Below are 25415 nucleotides of genomic sequence, written 5' to 3' on the forward strand. Positions count from 1 at the left end.
GGATGAGTCCCTGTGCCCTCATCTCATTAAACTTCACTACAAATCACATTTTGTGGACAGAGAAAATGGGCCTTAGAAGAAAGCAAGTCACTCCCCCCGAGTGGTACATTTAGTAAATGATAAAATTAAAATTCAGATCTGGGTCAGTCGGATTCTAACATGCGGCTTTGAATGTGTACACTGTGACTTCCTAGGTAGAAACACAAAATAATCTACAAACAGAATTAGTGTGTTCAGCAAGGCTGGCAGACATAAGGCTGACCTATCTATCAAATGCTTGCTTTTTCCTTTTTTCACCACCACCACCAACAACCAAAAACATTCTAGAAAGACATTCAGTGATAGAATGGAATTCAAAAACTAGGGTAAAATTAACCGAAAGACAAGATGAAAACTTAATATTTCAATAGAGAAATGGGTCATGATTGTAAACACATAACCCAACAACAAAACAAGGTCAATTTGCCTGCATGTGGCCCAAAGATTCTGTGCAATACCAACCAAAATCATACTTGGATTGTTGTTCTTTATGGAGAAATTGGCAAACTGTCTTAGACTGTTTATGGTGGTGGCAAAAGCTGAGAGTAGAAAAGGTGAGGGGGCGGGGCACAGGGTGAGTGAACTTGTGCCTGGCTTTCAAAGTCTGCTATGAGGCTGTCATAACAAGACAGTGACAGAACAGAACAGCAAAACAAAGGTCACTGAATAGACAGCCCGGAAGACACCAGCTCTGAAGGTAAATGCTGTTACATCACTCAGATATCAATATGAAGGCAATATGTTAAATGCCTGTCTTAGTTTCCATTTCTGTTTCATTTTTCTAGACTTTTAAGAGACAGATTAACCCCAACTCAGGAACAGAATGTAAGCCATGAGGAGCTCATTGAACTTTGGGAGCTGTCAGGAGCCATAATAGGACAAGCTAGTAACTAGCAGGCGATCTTCCTGAGATGGTCTCCTTCGGATTAATCCGTGACAGATGTGCTCTAATTGGCAAGGCCCGAAGAGAATTCACTTTAGCAAAGATTCCTGCTATTAATATGCTTTTCCTGTTATTATTAAACATATATAACCATCACTAGGTATTAGCTCACCCTTTTGAGCAGATCTCAGCAGATCTATGAAGATGTGCTGTCTTATAGTGATGCTATATAGACAAATAGATGACTTCTTAAGTCTTAATGATGATCCTTAAAGAATTCCTCAAATTATAACAGTGATTATTAAGCTCTTTTATAATGGGACTGCTATTAGGTCCTTTTCTGATAGTCAAAACTGCAGTGAGAACTTTGTCAGTCTCTGATGTGTCACCATTAATTGCTCTTAGTCACCAGATTTTCTCCTACTCAGAGCGCATTCCAAGGCTGTAAAACCATCAACCAAAGATCATAAAAAGAGAATTAACGATTTAGTATAGGTGCTAGGACAGAAGATAAACTATTGACTGGGTTTACCTATACAAAACTTCACTTAGTTAACTTAATAATTTAGTTATGGTTTTTGACTTTCAGTGAACCTGTGGAGCTGTGACAGGTGATGGATGTTTAGCCAGATAATTACTCCTAATGAATATTCATGTGAACATTCTATATTGTAAACTTCTATTTCAATTTATAATTTGATTTTTTGTGTAAACTTTTTAAACATGTGATGAACTTTTTAAACATGTGATCGTGTATTCTGAAAGATGTAGAAGTACTGAGGACAAAGAGATGAGAGGAGAATATTTTTTTCCCTTTCCACTTAGAAAAATGTTTTCCCTTTCCCCTCTTAGAGTAGAATTTTTCCCTTGCTCCTCTTAGGATCTTTCTGCTTTTCCCCTTTTTCTTAGATAGCTTTAATAGGAAACTTTTTACAACTTAGTAATAAACACTATAATCACTTTTCAAAGTTTCCTTTTTTTCTTCCTGTGACTTCCCACTAGCAGCCTGAAAGTTAGAGCCAGGAAGTTCCTGCTGAGATAGAACAAAGGCCACGTTACTTAATCCCCACCCCCACCCCACCCGACCCGGTTGTTAGGCTCTGGGTGTCAATCACCTAAGCCTGCAGCCTTTTACCCTCAGAAAGAGCAAAAAAGTTTCTAGGACTTTTTTAGAAGTTATCATCAGCAATTCAGTATAGTTAGAGAGCTAGACTATCCGGAGACCCTCAGACTTTAAAATCACACCAGAGCCCACTCTGTGCCCCCCCCACCCCCGCCACCCCCACCCCACCCCCCACTCCCCCACCACCCCACCCCACCCCACCCTACCCCTGCCATTACCCTCTCCAGGTTGGGAGGCTCCCAGTAGGGAGCAAATTCTTCCCTTCTGCCTCCTGGGTCCCAGAGATCAAACTCAAATCTTCATGCTTAGCAGCAAGTGTTTTGACCTACTGAGCCATCTTGTTGGGCCATATATTTAATTTAAAATGTTTTCCTTTTAAACATACAAGGGTGGCAGAGAAGGGAAAAAGACTGGGAGTGGAACAGAATAGAACGAAAATTGCTAACAGGAGAGAAATGGAAGACTGTATAGAATAGCCACTGTTGAGTAGGATGGCAGAGCTTAAGAGCAGGGTTACAGGGTTGGGGGTGGGAGTTAGTGTTGTCGGCTAGCCTCATTAGCATCAGGCAGAGGTCGTGTAATGGAGTAGGGAGAAGATCAGTCATGGCCACTGACAAAGAGTCGGGTCGAGGGACGGTCCTTGGCATGTGTGACTACAAAGATTTCAGATGGGCCACAGGCACCTGCACTGACCCAAAGATGCATGAGCTACTGTCATGGAAGGATCCCCAGGCCCAAAGTACATTTCTAAACCTCAAACAAAGTCATTCTTTTCCATGTTCTCCCAAATTTTACAATTACAAAGATAAAGCAAACATTTATTTTATAAATCAACAATGAAAACCAATTCTAAGTTGGCAAATATTTTGCAAGCATAGGCCTGGCCGGCCCTGCGTTCCTGCTGTCTGGCTTCAGCCAGGCACTGGCTGGAACCTGGCCCTGCTTTTCTCCCTGCTCAGTGACTTCCCAGTACATTCCACAATGGCTCCGCCCTCTGAGTTCTCAAGGTGGAATGGGCCACATGGTTTCTGATGGGCTGTAGTGGATGGTGACAGGGGAGGTCACTGTGGAGGAGGCAACTGGAGAACATCAGAGACCATGTGGTCCATCCCACTTGAAATGCCTCCTCTCCACTTGCGTCTGTGTCCTGCCTCCCTTCCTAAACTGTTCTGCCATGGGGGATATACAAGCAGCCTGAGGACAACTACAACTGGGAAGCATTCGAAAGATTGGCGTGTCTGTCAACCGAGGGGCGGTAGCCAGAAAGTCGAAGCTGAGTTGCAAAGCTGGCTGGCTTGATTGGCTAATGTACATGTGAGACAGTCGGAAGAGGAACAGGCCAAGCCATATTCAAAGCTTAAACATGCCAGAGTCAGAGGTCAAGCAAATCACATGTTCCCTGCTGGAATGCTGGTGTCAAATGGTCCTGGGTTCAAGTCCTCAGTCTACTAGCTGTGTGACCTTAAGACAAGGCATTGTCCTCACTGTCCTCAGTTTTGTTTTTTTTTTCTAGTGGCATGCTCAGGGAGTGTGGGGATAGGGATAAAGTGGAGGTAGGATTTGGGAGGATGGGGACTGAAAGTCTCAGGCCAAGCAAGCCTGCAGGTTTAAGAGAGTCATTTCTCTGTGTCCCAAGTAGATCTTAAGCCTTTCAAAAGTAGAGGCTGCCTCCTGACCTAAGCTTGGCCCTTGTTACCCAGAAGGAAACGAACATTCATACGTGTTCTGTGCCATCAGTCTACTAAATTACTGGCTGCTTTTCTAAGCAGTTTCTGTCCCTTCTTGGGCTATTGGGATTATGGGAGTTATCCAGAATGGCAGCCCTATAGCTTACAGTATTATCCAATTATGGCTGAGGAAGGGCCCTCAGCAAAGGAGAAGCTACCAGCATCCATTTTCTGTGTCCTTTCCCGGCATGCTTGACCCAGGATCCTCATCTTCTCCCAGCCCTCTCCCCGCTGGTTTTCTCAATAACATTTCCATGCCTCTGCACTTAACCCTCCCTTCCACTCAGACATCTCCTCTAAAGTGTTCTCCTGATCCCAAGGTTTCTTTCCATTTTTTCCCCATTCTCTGTCCAAAACCCACTAGTGGATGAGTGATACCACCTGCTAACTTTGCCAAAGTCATCAAGCAAGATTCCATGCTGGCTGTCCATCCTCAGGGCCCCGTCGATAGCACGCTACTAGTTAAACAGAGAGCATGGCCATTGAGGGAAAATTCAGAAGGGAACCAACCTTTCATCCCAGGCGCAGGTCTGGAGACTGAGCCAGGATTGCAAATTCAAGGCTAAGAGAACTACAGTATGAGTTGAAGGATTTCTGCCCAACTTAGTGAGACTGTAACAAGGTTTCAGCTCAGTGGGAGAGCACTTGTCTAACATGTGGTCTCCAGAACTATTTTAAAAGTGTAGATGGGCACACACAAGCAAACCATCATGAACACACACCTAGAAACACACAACATATACACAGATACAGAAATACCTATGGACAGACCCCAACACACACCAAACACATACACACAGAGACAGGTAGAGAACTCCCATATTCAGACACACACTGGAATACACACACACACACACACCACCCACTAATCCACTTGTTAGGAGAGGATAAGGCGGGAATTTTAGGACCACTCACTACGACCACAAGTCCAGATGCTCACAGCACAGAAGGAAATGAAGATCTCGGGTCTGCACGTGGGGAGGGGAAGGTGTCATGGGACCTGCAGATTATTCTGTATTTCAGAAGAGAGGCCTCTTCCTGCCCATCACAGGTCCTAGGACAGGAGGCTTAGCACTCACCAAAGGGCAGGCACATGGATGATGCCCCAGCTTTATATCTCTAAGCAGGAAGAAAGAAGAGATACCCCAGGGCCTGTCTACCCCAACACAGTTGGAAGCATCTCCCAGACAAGCTGCAGCATTTGAATTTGAACCCAGAGCTCTGACTTCCCAGGCTCTTGGCCAGCAACACTTCCCAGTCTTCTCACACTCACTCTCAGCTCAAGTGCGCACAAACAGAAACTGTCGACCTGGAGACGTGTTTTGGGGGGACCCTGAGGTTCTGGACCCCCATAAACATGCCCTCAAGTAGGGTACAAGACTCTGTCTTAACCTAACCCAAGTGCAGGTCTCCTTATGTGTAGGGATGGGAGTCTTTTCTCCCTCATCTTTCCCTATCCCGATCTACATATTAAGGTGCCTTGTCAATCATAAGGTTTCTCACTATTAGAAAACAGTATCTAGTGTTTTTTAATCCTTTCTCTAAATAATTCCTAAATAATCAACCTGGGTATTAATTAATCTTTTGAAGAAACTCTCTTGCATGTGTGTAGCTGGCTCTTGATTTTGTTTTGTTTTGTTTTGTTTTTTCCTATAGATTCATTATCTTTGGGGATGGGGATAGAGGATTAGAAAGTATTCCCTTCTATGTAGCTCAGGCTTGCCTCAAACTCTCACTACATAGCTCTGGTTGGTGAACTCACTGTGTTGCCAAGGCAAGCCTCAAATTCATGGCAATCCTCCTGTCTCTGCCTCCAGAGTATCGGGCATACAAATGTATAGCACCATGTCTAACCTTATAGATACTTAGTAATAAAGACATGAGCTAGGCCTAGTTGGACATTTTGGAGGTTCTCCATTTTGTTAAGACTTAGTTATGCATCTGTGGGATATCTTAGTATATGCCCTTTCAAAGAACAATAAAGTATAATGAGATATCAATGTAAATATAAATGTACAGATATAAATATAGATGTGTATGTATATGAAAGCACTATTATAAACCCATTTCTTTGTATATTAATAAACTTTAAAATGAGTTAGAAAATATATTTTTTAAATGATAAAAGCCCTTACCTCCAGCCTCCATGGAATACATACATACATAGATGTTTTTATATGGTTTGGTTTGTACTTATATTTACATGACATTGTTAACCCTGACTATATAGGACAGTCACTTGGACAATTTGTTTTTGTGACAAGGTCTGTTGTAATGCCCTGACTGGCCTAGATTTCCCTATACAGATCAAACTGACTTCAAACTGAGAGATTGGCTGTGTCTGACTCCAATTGCAGGATCAAAGGTGTGTACCACCACACTTGGCTCTCATTTGGCCATCGTTATAAACTGTAAGCCTCAGGCTGGAGAGATGGCTCAGTGATTAAGGCCACTAGCTGTTCTTCCAGAGGACCTGGGTTCGATTCTCAGCATCCCAAGGTAGTTCACAACTGTCTATAACTCTAGTTCCAGGGGATCTGACATCCTCACATGGACATACAGGCAAAACACCCAGGGGTAGACCTTAAACATTAGTGTGTGTTGGATAGTCTCAGGTGACAGGTGATGTGGACTGTGATCTTGAACTCCTTTAACCAAGTGGAAGAACTGTCCTGAAAAGGGCATGACCCATAGTGTTTGGGTGTGTACCTTTGACTTCCTGACTAGCCTTCCCTCTTTGTCAACACAAGTGTCTGACTTGGGAGGAGGGGCCCCATCAATGGTACCTGAATAATTCCTGGGGTTCCACGTCTTTTTCTGGACCTCTTGGCTACTTTCTTGCCCAGAGAGGCTGCTTTCTGGCTTAGAGATCATTTTTGGTATCCTGCAGCCCCCTGAACTCTGGGTCCCAGATCCCTTGTTGTCCTCTGTCTGTTGCAGTCAGCCATGGTCTTGCTGCTCCCCTGAGGTGGTTCAGTAGCCAGGTATCTGTCACAGTGAGTAGAGGCATTGTGACATCAGCAGTTGTCAGGTTTCCCTGCCCTGAATCATCTCCTCAGGGAGCCCACTGGCTGAAGACATAGTCATTAAAGATGAATGTTAGGGCAACCCATCCTTGACCGAGACAGAGAGGCCAAGACCAGGCACTCTGCATAAATGACCTCATTCAGGGTGTTCGGACTCAGAGGATGAAGAAGATACCGGCTTGAATCTCACTTCCAACAAGAATTACTTTGAACCAGACCTGACCAGTTCTGAAGACAAGTGAGTCCAGGAGTTCAAATCCTTTGTGCCAAGATCAACTAGAAAGCCAATAATGGTGCATATGACTAGGTCCTCTCCCCAACCACACCCTACATGATAGTCTGGCTCCAAGACCTGGAGTGGAAACAAAGAATTGGTTGCATTAACAAGGTACTTTGGGAGAAATTGGAGAGAGAATTTTTATCTTCAAAGATGTTGGACAGCACTTAGGAGACAGACTGGACAGCTCTGCTTTTACTCCTCTAACCCTAGTCACAATTATGTCAAATGTTTCTCGATGGGACCATGTTTCTTTTCCTCTGCTCTCAGGCTTACCCTCAACTTGTCCAGAAGGGATCTGAAGCTGCACTTCTGAGACTCAAACAAGCACGTGATCTGTCTGCAAAGCAAGTACCTGGCCTTCCTCAGAATCATCACCATTTTCTAATGCTGGCTTCTCCAACTCAAAGCCCATGCAGAGCTCTCATGATTATTCTGTTTAGCTGCTGGGATTCTCGCCTCCCTCTAGATTCCAGTCCCTACTTGGTGGTGGTGCCTTCTCTTTCATCAGCTTCTGCCTGAATCAGCTACACCTCAGATTCACCAAGCTCCTTCTTTCCAGCCTCTTGTGTCTTCACTCAGTGTTTCTAACAGGCTCCTCCCTTTTCGCATTGATGGATCCTGTGAGAAGGTGTGTGTGAAGAGGTGCAGGGAGGCTCAGATGTTGGGTAGGGCGGGATTTGTGTTGAGCCAGCCAGGCTGGGGAAGTTGGTGGGCATCCCTGTGTCTAGCACAGATCAGGTTGGAAGTACAACAGATGGGGAAGTAACTGTCTTAGGATTCCCCCAAACTTCCAAACTCCCTATCCATAAGCCTCCTGTAAAGTAAAGGACACTCAGTTGCTTGTGTCTGGTCTAGATCTATATAGCTACTGATCATTGAGATGGCACAGGACCTAGGACAGACAGACCACTGGAGAGGCTAGAAAGATGCCTGCTCGTGCACAAAGTACTTTAGGAGGCCATGACACTCAGCTGGTTCATGTCTATGTCACTCCTGGCCAGACTCCAAACCAAGAAAAGAAAATCTGTAGCCTGAGTTGTTTGCCTCCCACAGGGCTTGCCTGGCCTTTGGCTGCTAGCTGCAGGGAGATGCATTTTTCCTTCCTCTGTGGGCAGCAAATTCCCCACAAGTCAGATGCTGTGTATGTGGCCTCACCACATGCTTCTACTGAGGCTTTTGGGTGCCTCCTTTCTTTTATAAGAGTTGCCTATAATGGTGTCTCTTCACAGCAATAGAAGAGTGACTAAGACAGGTGGACCATCCCTACCCTGAAGTTTGAAATGCTCCCAAACTTGAAACTTCTTGAGAGAAGACATGTTATAAGGAGAGAACTTGACACATGACTCCATGTGAAAAGTTAAAATGCAGTCAAAATGCAGATATACAAAATTATCTTTAGGCTGTTCTCATACAATGTATATGGACAGTCAGACTTTGTGCTTAGACTCATTCCCAAGACCTCATGATGCATGCAAATACTCCCAAGTCAGAAATCCCAAATCCAAAACCCTCCTTGTTCCCAAGCACTTAGAATCTGCAGTGTTCAGCCAGCCTAGCACCGCTCTTTTCTACAGTTAGTGATACAGTTAAATGTGCAAGTTGGGCACCATAGGAGACTAACCGCTCTCATACTGTCAGGCTGTCTTCATAAAGTATTGTTACTTCTGAATATTTGTCCATGGGTCACTTACTCATTATCCAACAAACAATTCCTACTTAAGTAGGAATTGAGTATATTCATTATCTACTCAAAAACACTTTAAAATTGATCACAAAAGGCTTTATTTAGCACCTTTAAACTTAACACAATCAAACCCTCATATGATGTAAACAGTAGAATGATCCTAGACATATTTCCAAAGCTTTACATGAGGGCTGGAGAGATGGCTTGGTGGTTGGGGGTGATTGCTGTTCTTGCAGAGGACCAGGGTTCAATTCCCAGCACCCTCGTGAAGGTCCACAGCTGTTCCAAGACTTCATACAAAATTTGGAAGATGTGAAAAAAAAATACAATTTTTTTCTATAGATTTCCCCCGTTGTTACTTGGTTATTTTACATAAATCCCACAACTGTTTCACAGCCTTTTCTTGGGAATACTGTTAAGTCTTGAGTACCCAATATCCAAGAGCAGGAGACTGGTTATAGCTGAGTTCAAGAGCTACCTGGAATAAAGACAACACCCAGATGGACCTCGCCAGCTGGCTTTAAACTAAGAGCAACTGTTGGTGCTTTTCTAAGCCCCACCCCACCCCCAACTCCTGAATAATAACACAGAGGGTTATTTATTAATAAACGAATGCTTAATCCTTAAGTTAGGCTTGTTCCCAACTAGCTTGTAACCTATTTTAACCCATTTATAACTATCTACGTTCGGCCACATGGCTGGTTACCTCTCCTCAGTTTCATACATCCGACTTCCTTGGAGTCCAGGTGGTGAGTCTCGTGCCCTTGACTCTTTCCCAGAATTTCTATCTCTTTCCAGAATTCCCACCTTCTACTTCCTGCCTTTGCTATAGGCCATCAGCTTTTTATTTTATCCAATCAGAGGGTGCCTTAGGCAGGCAAAGAAAGACAGAGATGTGTCTTCACACACAGTGCACTATCCCTACAATGTAGCGTGTAGTTTTGGCTACCCTGCTTTAAGCTCTGGGTGGACCATCCTACCAGCCCCGCCCAGGTTCCCTCAGATCCATGGATAAAACACACACATGAATTAACTTATTTTAATATGCTTTAGCTCAATAGCCAGGTTCTTCTAAGCCTTCCTCAGCTATCGCAGCCTTCTTCTCACTCCCAGCCCAGCACCTCGAATTCTGACCTTTACTTGCCCAGTTACCTTCTCCTTGTTTAGCCCCCCTAAATCTGCTCCCAGTTTAATTATCTTTCTTTCTGTTTTTAAAAGATTCATTTTATTTTATGTATATGAGTATACTGTAGCTATCTTCAGACACATCAGAAGAGGGCAGCGGATCCTTATTACAGATGATTGTGAGCCACCATGAACTCGGGACCTCTGGAAGAGCAGTCGCTGCTCTTAACCACTGAGCCATCTCCCCAGCCCTTAATTATGTTTCTAATAACCTGCCTGCTACCCCAGGCCTAGTCAGGGAAGTGGCCAATGACCACTCCACCCTAGAGCTCACATGGACAGTGACTCCTCCTCCCTCTGAATTACTGAGAAATTTTTCTCCTCCCTGCATCTGTTAGCCTGCCTGTGGGGGAAACTGAAAGTCCTGCCTATTCCACCCAGCTCATTGGTTGCTAGCATCTTTATTAATTGATTCAGAACCAGCTGGGGAACAGAACCTTCACGGTTCACACACAGATTTCTGATCAGAGCATCAGAAGCACTTCCCTACACCTACAACTAAGATCTAGCATGGAAATGTGAGTGAGAATTGACTCTCAGGAAGGTTCCTAAAGGCAGGGGCAAGGGTGCCTTGTGTTGTCTTTTCCTTTCTCACTTATGAAATGTAAGCCCAATGGCCAAAGCTGGTGTCATTTGTACCATACATCGAGGGCCAAGCCAGTCTCACGCTGGACCATTGGCAGATGAATATTTCCATGAGAGCCAGATTTTCTGCCTTTCACAAGTGAGCCTAATATCCCCTGAAGCAGCACAGTGATTTCCCTCTCCTCATCCCCAGAGCCTTCCAGTCTACAGTTAGTGTGTAAACATTTCCTGCACTAAAGACAGGAACAGAATCAACTATCAAGATGCACAGAAACCAACTTTGGGAACCTATGCTGGAGTTAGAGGCATCAGTAAGAGACACCAATTCTTACAGACTATCAACATGAAGAGAATGAATACATCAAACTAACCACAGAGACTTAAGCTACGCTGTAGATGGCGAGATAATGTCAAGATTCTGGAAATATCCATGCTGATCAAGGCGGGGGAGGGGGGGTGTGATTAAAATATAAAATGCTTACATAACAGAGATTCTATGCCTCTTTAATCTAATAATGTAAAGCTGTCTGTGGGAGAGAAAAATGCCATGGGCTTTAACAGGCTACAGCCCCAAAGACTACATAGAAATAAAGCAGATTTCAAAGGAAGGAAGTTGACAAAGCATGATAACTCTGGAGGCTAAGCTGCCTATGGATTCATTGTATTGGCTTCTCCATATTTGCATTTCTTTGAGAAAACTCTGGAATCAAAATGAAAATACAAATAAAAACCACATGAATTTGAGCTTTGTTTTTAGATTATATGTGTGCTTTCTTTTATTATTTTTTAGTAAGAACATTTTTCAGGACTGAGAATATGTTTCCATGGTAAAAACCCTTACCTAGCCCAAGAGGTTCAATGTCCCATTCTTGTCACTGGCGGGGGGGGGGGGGGGGGAGGGAGTCCAAAATATTTGGCTTGTGGAAGGAAGTATAACAGGTATACATTTAAGTGTTGGAATGTGCTTTAAAATGTGCATTTAAAATGTGCACGAGGGCTCTTAGAGTGCAAACAGGTCCCAACTATAACTAATGGGGAAGAAATGGAAGACCACCAGAGATGAAGGCAGGCTTTGCACATCACAGAAACGGTTCCATAAGTCAGTACAGCCTCCCCATTGTGAAAAAACTAACCTCAAGAAGGAAGTCCCCAAAAAGTGACGGCAAACAGCTGGTAACTGTGCACACTCTGAAGTAAGTTCAGCAAATATGAAACCCTCTCCTGACCCTTTTCTTCCCTGACTGATATATTCTGCATTAACCTATATGTTCTAGGTCAAAAGTCATTTCCCACATGTAGCACAGAGCCTAAAGCAATGGTATAAATATTCTAAGAAAACTGGTTTGAGTCGCTAGGAAATGGTAGAAGTTTCAATCTGCCTAAAGTGAATTTCAAAAGTTTTGAAAAAAGGACAATGGTATCGCAAAAATCAATAGTGGACATGGGCTTTAGTTGCAATCGAAATAAATAAATAAATAACTCTCTGTTGTGCAGAAATGAGGTTCTTGCTGGTCTCCATGGCCTCCCACCATAGTCCTCCAATGAGCTTACAACATTACCATAGTCACTCACGTGCCTTTTGGGCCCACAGCTCTTTAAATAAGTCAGTCATGGCCAGCCTTATTGACGCTCTGTCAGAGGTTGGGCACCAGGCCAAGAGTTTTACAGTCATGCTTTTATTTGCCCCTCATGGGCACCCTGGAAATAAGCTACAGATTTCTTATCTCCGTTTTCTAGTGAGAAGACTGAACCCAAGATGGCAAACTAGTTTGCTCCGGCTCAGTCAACGGGGGCATGTAAGCAGAGCTGGATTTGAATGCAGGCAGTCTGGCACCAGTATCTACCCACTTCGCCAGCACATTATTGTGGGAAAGGCAGGAGTGGTGTCCTACTCTGTATCATGTGGATAAATCTTATGAACATTAGGCTAGGTGAAAGCCAGCGACCCCCAAAAGCCTCGGATCCCATTTATATGAAATGTTCAGTGTAGATGAGTCTAGGGCTTAGGGGAGGCAGGAAGGCTAGAAAATGATAGTTAAAGGATGTGGGGTTCATGTTGGGGTGACCCAAATATCCTAAAATTGTTTGTGATGATGGCTGTACAATCTGTAGAAACATAAAAAGTGAAATGTATGTGTTCAACTGGAAAGTTATATGGGATGAAGATTTTATTTCAATGAGGCTTTTCAAGAAACTTATTGGACTGTGTTCTAATACATGCCAAAGCTAAGATGGAAGAGAATAAATCAAAGACATCAATGATAGTTAACTGGGTCATCAGCAGGTCACTGTGGAAGTTATGTCACCTGTAGGAAAAGGAGTGATCAGGGGCTCACAATAAGCCAGACTCAGAAATACAAATATAAAATATGGCATTTTGTTCTCTCTCTCTCTCTCTCTCTCTCTCTCTCTCTCTCTCTCTCTCTCTCTCTCTCTCACACACACACACACACACACACACACACACACACACATACACACATACACACACACACATACACATCAAGTATGTGAGAGAGATGAAGGTAAAAGGAGGCCAGGTGAGGGAAAGAAGAGTGTTAAAGAGAAGGGAACAGAAATGAAGATAATTAGAGAAGCAAAATATTGCATGTTTTCTCTCATATGTGATATATATATGCATATATATATGACATATATAGGTATACATATTCATATATGTAACATGAAAGTAGAAGGAGAAGAACTACTCAGGAGTGAGGAAGGGGACCAGCAAGAGACATGAAGGAGAAGTGGCAAGGGTAGTTGAGGGGAGGGATAAGAGCAAGGAACAATGGTAGACATACCAAAACGGGTTATCTTGCACTGGGCAATGGCAGTGCTTGCCTTTAATCCCAGCAGAGGTAGGTGGATTTCTGTGAGTTTGAGGCTAGCCTAGTTCCAGGACTACAGAGCCAGTTCCAGGATAGCCAGAGCTACATAGAGCCTGTCTCAAAAAAAACAAACAAAAACATTATATTTCATACTAAGTTTAAAAATTGTTTAAGCTAGCTATTGGGACTGGAGAGATGGCTCAGCATTTAACATTTGATGCTCTTCCAGAGGACCACGTTTGGTTCCTTGCATCCACACTGGGCAGCTTACAATTGCCTATAACTCCAAATCCAAGGGATTCAATGCCCTCCTCTGGCCTCTTAAGATACTTGCACACATGCACACACATGTATACACATGTATACACATAACCCTTTTTTTAAACTAGTTAGGTGTCCATCTGTCTGGATAGAGAGCTAGTTGATAAATTTACAGAATGATGTTTGCTAATTTCTCTTCTCATGCCTTCCCTTGTATAACTATCAACCTGGGAGCACAGATGATCACTGACAAACCACGAAGGTGCTAAGTTATAAGAGAACAGCAGAGCACCACCCAGGCATGCTGCTTCACACCTTCTTGTGGGCTCTGTTACTTCTCTTGGGTATGCACCAAACACCCCAGCTTCAAGCTGTCCTGACAGAGCCAATCCCTGGTCAACCCTTAGTTCTCAGCTCTAGAAAGAACACTGTGGTGTCCTTACCCAGAATCACAGACAATCTCCTAGGCAGTTCTTTTATCTTTGGAACACATTACGTCATTTATTTTGCAAGACTGTCTCTTCACTAATTAATTCCATTTTCCATTGGCAAGTTACTATAAGCTTCCACTCCCAGGAAAGCTCGAAAGAAAGACACAGCGAGGAGGCTGGAGGAGTCCAGGAAGTGAGAGAATGTTTTCCCTGGTGTGTCTGCAGACAGTGGGGAATGCACAGGAAAACACCCGGACAGACTTACAGTCACTTGCAATGGATTTCAAGAACGACCAAGTCTGTTTTCTCCTCCCCAAACCCATAAAGTGTCTATGCAGTCACATGCCATCCAGTCCAAAAGGTGTGCATCCTTAAGGGAAACAGCCCTAGCTCCTCAGATCTCAGACTCTTGTCTGCTGTCTCACAGTCCTTCCTTTCACTGTCACAACCCCATGTTCCCAGTTCCACAACATGTTCATCCAAATAACTTGGGGTGGGTTACAAATACAGATTTCCACAGTTGACAGCAGGAATGGCTCCTTAGCTCTGGAGCACAGTCTGGGAAGCTTTGTGGTTTTGTTCATTTTTATTTAATTACTTTTTTGTTTTCATTGATAATTTGTGTCGCTTGTACAGAAATCCAAAGAACTGAACTGTCCATCGACTCGCCTATTGATTACTTTTGCAGTGAGAATAACTTAAAAATGGACCAAGGGATCCGAAGAGGAAAGAAAAAAAAGAATAGAAATGACCAGCAGCGATATGAAAGACACTTAACGTCTCCAGTCATAAAAGAAGTAAAATTAAAATCCCAGAGAGAGAACACTTCCCACTGCTGGAATGGCTAGTATCAAACAGGCAAATGAGAGCTGACAAATGGTGGTGAAGAGAGCCTTGTAAGCTACCAACAAAAATGTGCATTAGAACAGCCATTTGCAGAGACAACAAGGAACCTTAAAAAACTCCAAACCATATGGCCCAAAAATCTCACTCCTGGAGCCAATCAAAGGAATTGGAATTGTCATGTTAGCTGCACTTCCATATTCACTAAAGCACTGTGCACACAAGAGTTACTATGTGGAATCAACCATGGGATTCCACCAATAGAAAAAAATGTGGTCTCACACACACACACACACACACACACACACACACACACACACACACACGTTTCCTTTTTACACACAGCATACGTGCATACATATATACACACTTTACTATATAACCCTTAAAAAGAAAGAAATTTTGTCAAAATGATGAAGTCAAAAGGCATTGTGTTAAGTAAGTCAAGTACAGAATGACATATTCTGTATGATCTTAGATTGAAAAATAAATAAATATCAATTTCATAGGAACAGCAGAAAGGTGATTTACCAGTAGCTGGAATGGGGCAAGAGGGAGATCAAAAGGTACAAGATTTCAGTTAGATGGAGAAGCACAAGTTTTACTAACATTACATTGCAAAGTGATCAGAATAATCCAGACAGCCATGATCTACATGGCTTTTAATCAACGATAACACACAGAGCAGTGGTTCTATAGAATATCATCTAATTACAGCATAACTGATCTTAGTCTTATAAATATCTGTGATATTTATACAATGTCAAAATCATCTAGTGATTCATTTCTTGAACTATATCTCACAGTCAGGGGCACATGACTGACAAAAACTGCTGGAAAAAGTAACATGTATTTTTGGGTTGGTTGACTGCTTGGTTGGTTAGTTGGTTCAGTGGGTGACTGGTTGGTCAGTTGAGTGGTTGGTTGATCTATTAAACCAGACCTTGCTGTGCACTCAAGGTTGTCTCCAGTTTACTGGAGCTACCATGTAGTTGGGCTGGCCTTGAACTTCCAGTCCTCCTGCCTCAGTGCAACAAGGTGATTAAAAGCCTGGATGGTCTCTTTTTGGGGGTACCACACAAGCCCCTACCCATAGTCATTCCCTAGACTTAGCAGTATTCTGTAACCACCATGAAAAACTCCAGCCTGTCTTCACTCTGTCTTCCACGCCATTTTGAACCAGCTCTCCAAGTCTGCACTCCTCTTGCTCCAAAACCTCACATTTCCTTTGCATCCCTCTTGGTATGGGTGATGCCAGAGGCTGTGACATGGAAACTAAATCTGGGATGACCACAGCCTCTGACCTCTCAGCACTAAGGAAGGTTCCCCACAGGCCTGCTGGAATGCTTTCAAACCCACAGAGTTGCTCTGGGCCCCACTTCACTTCACAAAGCTCCTTACCACCTACTCCCCTATGGAGAGCACCCACACCTCACCTTAAGGCAGACTCCCATCTCATCAGCTTCACCAACCACTCTCAATGCTACTCTCACATGCTCCACACAGCAACCCGGCCACAGGCACAGTGTTGGATTTTTAAAGTGGTAATTAGTTTATTTCCTACATATTCCCACAGGATGCTTTTCATGTAAAGTGGCTCCAAGGAAACCACAAAGAAACCAAATCACTTCCATAGTGTAAAAAGACATCTGGAAGCAAGTCAACAAAGAACTTTTTTTTTTGTCTGTCCACCAAGACTAGACTAGAGCCTAAGAAGTAGAAAGAGCCCAGTGGGATGAACATGAACAGAGACAGAAAGTGGGGAGCTAATTCTCAGAATTGAGAGTCTGAGAGTCTGAACCCTCCCAAGGCTCTATGCAGCATTCTGGGGTCCTCCTCTTTGGTGAAGCCTCCCTAACACCCTTTTCATCTTATCCCATAATCTTGAAGTGGGTGACATGTGTGTGCTGTGGCTCAGTGTCCTCCCAGTTACTGCTTCATCTAGGGCTGGTGCTGTGCCTGGCCTCCCTCCTGCCATGTGTTATTAAATGATAACATCTCTGGACATCCTATAGTTCATGTAAAATGATGCCATTATATGGCAAATCATTTTGTATATCGTTGTAAGTATTACTTTTTTCAATGAGCATCAAGGATACCACCACAAGGGCTGGAGAGGGCTCAGTAGTTAAGAGTTAAGTCTCCCAGGGGACTCACGTTTGGTTTCCAGTATCCACATGGACAGCTCACAACTTCTTGTAATTCCAGCTCCAGGAGATCCACCATTCTCTTCTGGACTCTACAGGTGCACACACACACACACACGCACACGCACATGCACATGCACACACCTATGCACACACAGCACACACGCACATTTTACACTCACTCAGACACATGCAAATAAAATTTAAAATAAAAATTTAAAAACACACCACAACGTTTTCATAAATCTCTCATTTCTGTTTTCTGTAATTCCAGGAACCTGACATGACCTGCTTCTCTTGCCTTTGTGAACATCAAAGCCTTACACAGAAAATACTCAAGAAATAACCCCTGATCAGTCACTTCAGGATGGCACCATGGCAGAAGCTAGCAGGCTTTCCATAGGAGACAGATTTGGTGTTTTTCTTTGCTGGCTCCATTAGAGGACATGTGATGTCTATACTTAACCCATAGAGCAAATCTCTGACTACTGACCCACCACAGAGCAGTGATTCCAACCGCAGTGTCTCTCCCTGGTATTTCCTAGGCCTGGGCATTCCATTTGTCTGTTCTACACACTAGCAGCAGGCTGCAAAGTTCCACTTGCCCTCTTAAAACTTCCATGCCTTTGGAAAATCTCTTTCCTCTTGGGGTGTCTGACTTCTTCCATCTTAAAGGGAGCAGTGGTAACATCTGAATTACTCCCAAACAAGTCCCAAATGAAAGGATGGTCTAAGGATGCCTATCAGGCCACGCAGAGGGACAAGTTCTGCTATTAGATTCTACTATGTATATAGAGCCTGTCTTGGTGCATAGAACATTACCATTTATGTGCCAAAAAGAGTCAATATAGACCATGGTCAATGCTATAGGAAGCAGGAGGTGATGGGGCACAGAGCGACAGGCAAGCTACTTTGATTGTGTGATGAGCTGGGCATCTGTGACCCCATTCTTTTAGCCTTTTTTTAAATTGCAAATATAACATCCTTTTAATGCTATTTTGAGATCTCTAATTATTTAAAATATTAAGTATCATGACTCCAGTGTGACTCTCTATTTGCCCTCTTGGATCATAAGCTATTTTATTTCCAGATAAAATTATATTAAAAGCTAACATTTATTTTAAGACATGTTGTGTGCCCTGTGCTAAATGCCTTACAAAGACTATCTTGATAGATGGTGACTCTATCAGAGGGCTGCAGAACTGAACTCCAAATCCCAGTCAGTTCTAAAACCACCCTTCACCTTCCCATAACCCAGACAAAGCTCTGCAAGACCTCACTCCACCCTGGGTGGGAAGCAGCTGAGGGCCATCATCTCTGGGACAGGACCGAGGTCATTTCTATCCTCTTGAAAGCCCAACTCCCTTCTGAGGAATCAGACCCCACCCAGCCTGACGCCTAAAACTCTTTCTAGAAAGCCTAAAAACCGCCCCAGATAAAGACATCCATTACGTTTCTTTGTATGTTCTCCATTTAATGAGTGAAGCCTGCTGCAGCTGAAGGAATCAGGGGGCTCACTTGGTCCATGCTGATTCAGGTACTGAAACACTGGAAATAACCAGAACTGTCTGGAGCATCGGAGCCATGGCAACCAAAGCCAAAAACTGAAAACCACAGTTCCTGGGGTTTGTGGCCTTTCGGACAAGTGTCTGTTGAAATGAAATCCAGAGGAGAGCACGTGGGGACAGGGACACCAGAGTGGACAATGCCCTTGCTCACAAACTCTTGGCTCTGACAACACACCTGGGAGGAGCTGCTTAGCAGAGGAAAAGGTTACCCTGGCTCCCGTGTCAGCCGAGTTTCAATCCATTATGTCAATGAAGGTCTGTCGGTAGGCAACTCGGGCCAGGGCAGCAGGAGGATGGGGTGGTCAGCTTGTTCCCATGGTAACAGGCATGAACGAGAGAAAGAAAACCAAAACGAAGAACAAGTAAAAATCTTCAAAGACCCAAACTACGTGAGCACCTTCCACCATCCAGACCTCACCTGCTAAAGTCCCCCCCCACCCCCTCCCGGACCATTAAATTAATACTATGTGCAAGGAACCAGCTAGTCAAACTATGAACCCTCAGAAGGTGTGGCAGATTCAAACTATACATACTCTAGCAAATACTCACTCCTCCCCACAGGCTCAGATGAGGCTTAGTGTGGCAAGGATGCCACCCATACCCTCGCCAGCTACAGAGCTGAGTCTGGGATTTGTTTTAATGTGAAACGGCACAAACTGCAGTTTTCTTGATGGAGAATTTTCTGAGGCCAGGCTGGGAGCTGGGACCTGGAACCCAGAGAGCAACAGGACAATCAACGCTTTCTCCACACCACTTTCTCCCTTAAACCATGTGGGACCGGAGCTCTGCAAAATAGGGCTGGCTTCTCCCTACTGAACTAGAGGGAAAACAAGTCCCTTAATCTGCAAGCCTGTGCTGCCCCCTGATCCCCTAGGACAGTAGTTCTCAACCTTCGTAACACGGCGACCCTTTAATACAGTTCCTCCTCTTGTTGTGGTCAACTCCCAACCATAACATTATTTTGTTGCTACTTCATAACTGTAATTTTGCTACTGTTATGAGTCATAACGTTAATATCTGATATGCAGGATATCTGATATGGGACACGCAAAGGGATTGCAACCCACGGGTTGAGAATCACTACCCTAAAATAACTGGTCTTTGATGGCTTCACAAAGAAACCAACTAAAAAGAGCGCAGACACCCAATAGGTGCCTGGACCATCAGTCAGGGAAGGTGCACAGGGACCGCTGGAGCTGTGTGTGTACACAGAGACAAGTGCCATGCTATCTTCCCTCCACATCCACTCTGTTCTGTTTCTGGTCTCCAGCTTCCTGTCTTATGGAAAGATCGTGTAGAACATAGTGGAACTTCCCACCCTTTCTTTGGCTTTCTCTAAAACACAGGCTTTGCTTTAGAGAACTAAAGGCAGAAGGCTCTCGGCCACAGAGAACGTCACAGGGTGGAGTGCCTGTGTGTGTGGCCTTATTTGCAAACCGTTTTTAATAGAAAATAGACCTAAAAATGAGATCCTTAGGACAGTCCCAAAAGAGGTCAGGGGGGACTTGAAAAGAGATGCAGCCGGCACAAAGGGAGAGCACAGAGTGATACATCTACAGAAACCTGAAGCAAGAGGAGGGCAGGGAACGGAGCCTCCCTTGGAGCCCTCAGAAGCCACCAAACCTGCAGATTTCAACAGTGAACTGCTTGCAGTGGGAGCAAGGCATTCTTGTTGTTTAAGATGCCCTGATTGACAGTATGTAGTGTGGCACACCTCTAGTTCCAGAACACGAGGAACAGAGGCAAGAGGATTTCTATGAGTCTAAGGTCAGCCTGATCTACATAGCAAGTTCCAGGACAGCTAGGGCTATCTAGTAAGACTCCGTCGAAGATATTCAGCTTGTAGCACATGGTACACTAGCCCCAGAAAACTGAGATCTTACCGAGGAAAGGCAACCTTCTCAGAGTCCAGTCCATCTTTATCTTCCTAACTTCTGCTTTCCTAACTCTCTGCTCCACTGACAGGCAAGCAGCTGTGATATGGTGTCTCACAGCATCAACAGTTATATAATTCTCTGGTTTCAAGGCCTCTCTAGGAGAGGTGTTGGCAGTTTCTGAGGGCTGTGAGGGGGTGCTCTCTCCTCTGCCCCTCACTTTGCTTCTGGTGATTTTCTGGGGGACTTCTGGTGTCTCTCAGTTTGTGGATGTATCACTGTGCCCTCAGCCTTTATCCTTACTGTATCTCTTTGATCCAAGTTTGCTCTGCCCTAGACTGGAGATCAAGTCAACTGATTTGAACTTGAAGTAGAGCTAGCTCTGTCATGCCACAGACTGAAGTCAATAGAAAGATTTTTCTATATGGCTAGAGAACTCACTGAATGTAACTGAGGTCCTGGGATGCATGTTTAGAACATCATAACACACATACATACATACATACATACATACATACATACATACACACACACACATACACACACATACATACACACATACATACACACACATACATACACACATACATACATACACACACATAAATACATGCATACACACATGCACACACATACATACACACACATACGTACACATACACACATAAATACACACATACATATATACACACATACATACATACATACACACACACATACTTACACACACACAACTACTACTACTACTCCTACTACTCCTCTCTGGTGGCTATTCTTGGTTGTCAATTTAACTATATCTGGAATGAACTAAAACCCAAGCTACTAAGTATACTTGTGAGGGATTTTTGTCGATTGGATCATTTGAGGTGGGAAGACCCAGCTGAAACCTGAGCTAATACCTTCTGGTGGCAGCCCATGGGAAGGACATGGAAGGAGAACGTTCTTGTTCTTTGTCTGCTTTCCTTCTCTCTCACTGGCCAGTGCATCACTGGCATTAGAGCCTTGAGATTCTGACATGTAGTCAAGACCAGCTGAGATCTCTAGTCTCATGGACCAAATGACTACTGAATCCTAGTTTTTCTGTGGATTGATAGCTATTGTTAGAATAGTAGAGTCACAGACTGTAAGCCACTCTAATAAATCCCATTCATATAAATATATATGTAACCTATTTATATATAAATATATCCATTCTATTAGTTCTGTTTCTCTGGAAAAACAGCAAAGTCTAGAGAAACCTTAACACACACACACACCCTCATATATATATATATATACATACATATACATATACGTGTATGTATATATCTGTATATGTATATATTATGTATATATGTGTGTGTGTGTATATATATATATATATATATATATATATATATATATATATAGAGAGAGAGAGAGAGAGAGAGAGAGAGAGAGAGGGAGACTGAGTCCCCCCCATAGAGAACCAGGGTTCCATTACCAAGCAGGGGAAAGTAGGCGCTGAGTGCTAGGCAGCCAATCAGGGAGATACCCAAACACACTCACCTATAGCATCCATGACATCACTGCATTGTTAAGTGAAAATCAATGTTCTAGATGAATCTGTGAGGAAAATGTACAGACTCCTGCATCCCTGGGACTTTGACTCTAGAGGAAGGAAAATAAGTCAGGAAGTTATGGTGGCCAGTTCAGGGCCTGACACCTTATATGTTCTGAAGGTTTATGAAATGAATAAATAAACGGAAATGAGAAAAGTACAGATGGTGGGGGTAGATTATAGATCCCCAATATTCCATAGATTGGGACGTCAGTGAACAGGGAAGCAGCTGAATTCTGAGCCTCAGAGAGGCAACTGCGACTTCACTGCAGGAGAGCCTGCTACCTTCAAAATGTGTCATCATTCCTCAACAAACACACAAGAAACTGACTGTCAAAATGAATACGTGAAAACCTTATGTCAGTGATTCTTTTATGGAGTTAAAGCTGGATGTCTTTTCGATGCTGTTTTTCCATTTCCCCAACGAATTTCTTGCCCAGCTTCTCCAGCGTGATGAGAATTGTGTCCACTCTGAGGAGGAAAGACAGGAGCATGAAGTCACCCGATTTTGCAATCTGGATCGTGCAACAGCCAAATGTATTCAGGTCCAAAGTGCTCCCTCCCAGAATGAGATCACAGATGCAATGAGTGCTTACAGCTGAGCTCGTAAGCTCTGGGGGAGAATTCTGGAACATGAGCTCCTTGAGAGGCCCTGAGCCACCGAGAAAGTGTCCCACACCAATGTGAGGGAAGGGACACTGGCTTTAAGGCACATTTCCACCTTCTGAGTCCTCAGTGGTAATTGTTATCTTCACTAATCCGCATATCCTTTTCTGAGCTATAATTTCTAGCCAAGACCATGAGGCCAAGAGAGTACAGCCTGAACCCTCTGACACTATGAGCCAAAATAAATATTTCCTGAAGTTGTTTCTGTTGGTATTCGGTCACCACTTTGCAAAAGTAACTAAACTACCCAGTTACTGTTTCTACAACCTGGAAACTGGCCTCCATCCACCTCACACAATTACAGATCACATGAAGCCCTAAGGTGGAGACTTGACCCTGTCAGGAAAGTCCAAGAAGACTTCTCGGAAAAAAAAAAAAAAAAAGACCACTCCTTCAAAGTTTAGGGGGCTGAGTAGAAGATCAGTTCAAAAGAAAATGAGAACCTTCCCAGGAGAAGGAATGGAGTGTGTGGTGGTCAGTGGTAAAGACAGCAAGCCAGTAACTTACATTCCTCCATGGCCTCTGCATCAGCTCCTGCTTCCTGACCTGTTTGAGTTCCAGTCCTGACTTCCTTTGGTGATGGACAGCAATGTGGAAGTGTAAGCTGAATAAACCCTTTCCTCCCCAACTTCCATCTTAGTCATGACATTTTGTGCAGGAATAGAAACCCTGACCAAGACAGAGGCCTTTTCACAATGTCATCTCCCACTTAACTTTAAAGATTTTAGACTTTTCTAAATTGTTCTGTGCATTTCTGGTCCATTGCTTTTTATTGTTGACTAGTGCATCACATGGCTATATCAATGCTTGCTTATCCTTTCTCTCACTGGTCATAGAAGTGGCAAATTCAGGGGGCAGGGAGATGAAAATGATCAAGCTTAAAGAGCCAAGGACTCTGTGAGAGGAGGGATGTGCAAGGAAAATGAGCCAGGTCAAAGAAGCTCTGCTGCAGGGCTCCACAACAAGGTGGACTCTAGGAGTCTAGGGTCAAGTTCACCTACAGAGGAGGTGTACAGAGTCAAAAAGGCATCTCTGAGCCTGGATCACTTTCTCCCACTTCATAGCAACCACCACACCCATCCTTTGTCATCCCCTGTTGGCCAGAACTCTACTCCTACAACCCAAAGTATGGATAGAGTTTTGTGTATTTGCTTGACTCCCAATGAATTTGCTGCTTGTAAAAATAAAGGCTGTTTGAGTTACTGCTGTCTGGAGTTGTATTTCCAAAGTCTGTAACTTTGTGTTGTGCATTTCTGTTATTTGTAAAGCACCCAGTCCAGCTTTTCACTTAGCACAGACTAAGATGTTACTATGGACCACGGTACTGAAATTTTTCCCACTCAAAACTCCTGTCTTGAGTTTCACAAAAAAATCATTAAATAGATTTTGATTTGGTATTAGGAGAGAATACCCAACAGTTTCTGAAATGTTCCTAAACACAATTCTGCTGTTCTGTGCTATGTATTTATGTGAAGCAACATTCACAGCTTTGACAACTGTCAGATTAAAATATGGATAAGCTATGAAAAGTGTTGAAGATACTTGATGTCCTTCGGTCTTATTCAGCCAAGATCAAATTCTCTGTATAAATTACAGCCAGGTGGTGGTGGTGGTGGCGGCGGCGGCACACACCTTTAATCCCACTACTTGGGAGGTAGAGACAGGCAGATCTCTGAGTTCAAGGCCAACCTGGTCTACAGAGTGAGTTCCAGGACAGCCAGGCTACACAGAGAAACCCTGTCTGGAAAAAGACAAAAAAGGAAAAGGAAACATCCATCTCATTAGAATGGAAATTTCTTTTCATCCTGAATAAACAGTAAAATTATATGTATGGCAAACAATTGTATTCAAGTAAATTTATTTATGATTTATTATCAGTAAATGTTTGCTTCTACATATCTATATATCCTAGGTTACATAAAACTTTCTCAGATTAGAAGTCATCACAAATGGCAGAAGTTTAAGTACCATGGTCCACAGTAATGTCTTAGGCTGTGAAAAGCTGGACTGGGTGATTTCTAAATAACAGAGATTCAATTCTCAAAATTATAGACTTTGGAAATATGACATCAGGGTGACAGCATGATTCTCATGAAAACCCTTTCCTGGTTGACAAACCACTAGCTTCTTGTTATACCTTCAGATGGCAAAACAAGAAAGGTCCCTCACTTAACGCTGCTACTTCCATTCTTGAGGGTTCCACCCTTGAGACCTAATTACTCCTCAAAGGTCTCACCCTCATCCTATGGGGCATTAGGATTTCAGCATATGGACTTGGAGAAGGCAAAGATGATTAGCAAACAGTATTTAAAACAACTGAGGAGGCCGGCCGGGCTGGGGAGAGGGCTCAGTTGATAAAGTACTTTCCATGCAAGCAGGAGGACATGAGTTTGGATTTCTACAAGCACAGCAGAAAAGCAGATGAAGTGATACGTACCTATAATCTTAGAACTGGGGAGGCAGAGACAGGAGCACAACAGGAGCTAGCAGGACAGCTAGTCTTGCCAAGTCAGTGAGCTTCCCGTTCAGAGAGAACAAAGTCTCAACAGAGTGAGTGATCAAATGATAGCGGATCCTGGAGAAGTGGCTCAGGAGACAAGAGCGCCATCTGCTCTTCCAAAGGACCTTGGTTTGATTCCAGCTTACAACCTTCTTGAACTCTGGTTCCAGGGCATGCAACACC

At 43.6% G+C, this 25415-nt stretch overlaps 1 protein-coding gene and 2 long non-coding RNA genes across 3 annotated transcripts in view; 1 reads left to right on the forward strand and 2 right to left on the reverse strand.

The window, feature by feature from the left end:
- The window catches only part of Cdrt4 (CMT1A duplicated region transcript 4), a 34351-nt gene extending 27608 nt beyond the window's left edge, over window positions 1-6743 (reverse strand). Inside the window, exon 1 of the mRNA XM_021177816.2 lies at window positions 6559-6743. Coding sequence (XP_021033475.1) covers window positions 6559-6646 — 88 coding nt within the window. The 5' untranslated portion in view covers window positions 6647-6743. The remainder of the gene's footprint in view (window positions 1-6558) is intronic.
- A 113-nt stretch (window positions 6744-6856) lies between these two features.
- LOC110305979 (uncharacterized) lies at window positions 6857-10999 on the forward strand. The gene is made up of 3 exons (XR_002379214.3): window positions 6857-7036; window positions 7346-7706; window positions 10726-10999. It is a non-coding gene; the product is annotated as an uncharacterized LOC110305979 (long non-coding RNA).
- A 7520-nt stretch (window positions 11000-18519) lies between these two features.
- On the reverse strand, window positions 18520-25415 carry LOC110306237 (uncharacterized). Its single transcript, XR_002379236.3, has 6 exons — window positions 25170-25415; window positions 22421-22537; window positions 22015-22116; window positions 19163-19320; window positions 18789-18919; window positions 18520-18694 (listed from the first exon to the last, which is right to left on the reverse strand). It is a non-coding gene; the product is annotated as an uncharacterized LOC110306237 (long non-coding RNA).

This window comes from Mus caroli, unplaced genomic scaffold, assembly GCF_978045245.1.
Source record: "Mus caroli unplaced genomic scaffold, Mus_caroli_1 scaffold_13, whole genome shotgun sequence".
Lineage (NCBI taxonomy): Eukaryota > Metazoa > Chordata > Mammalia > Rodentia > Muridae > Mus > Mus caroli.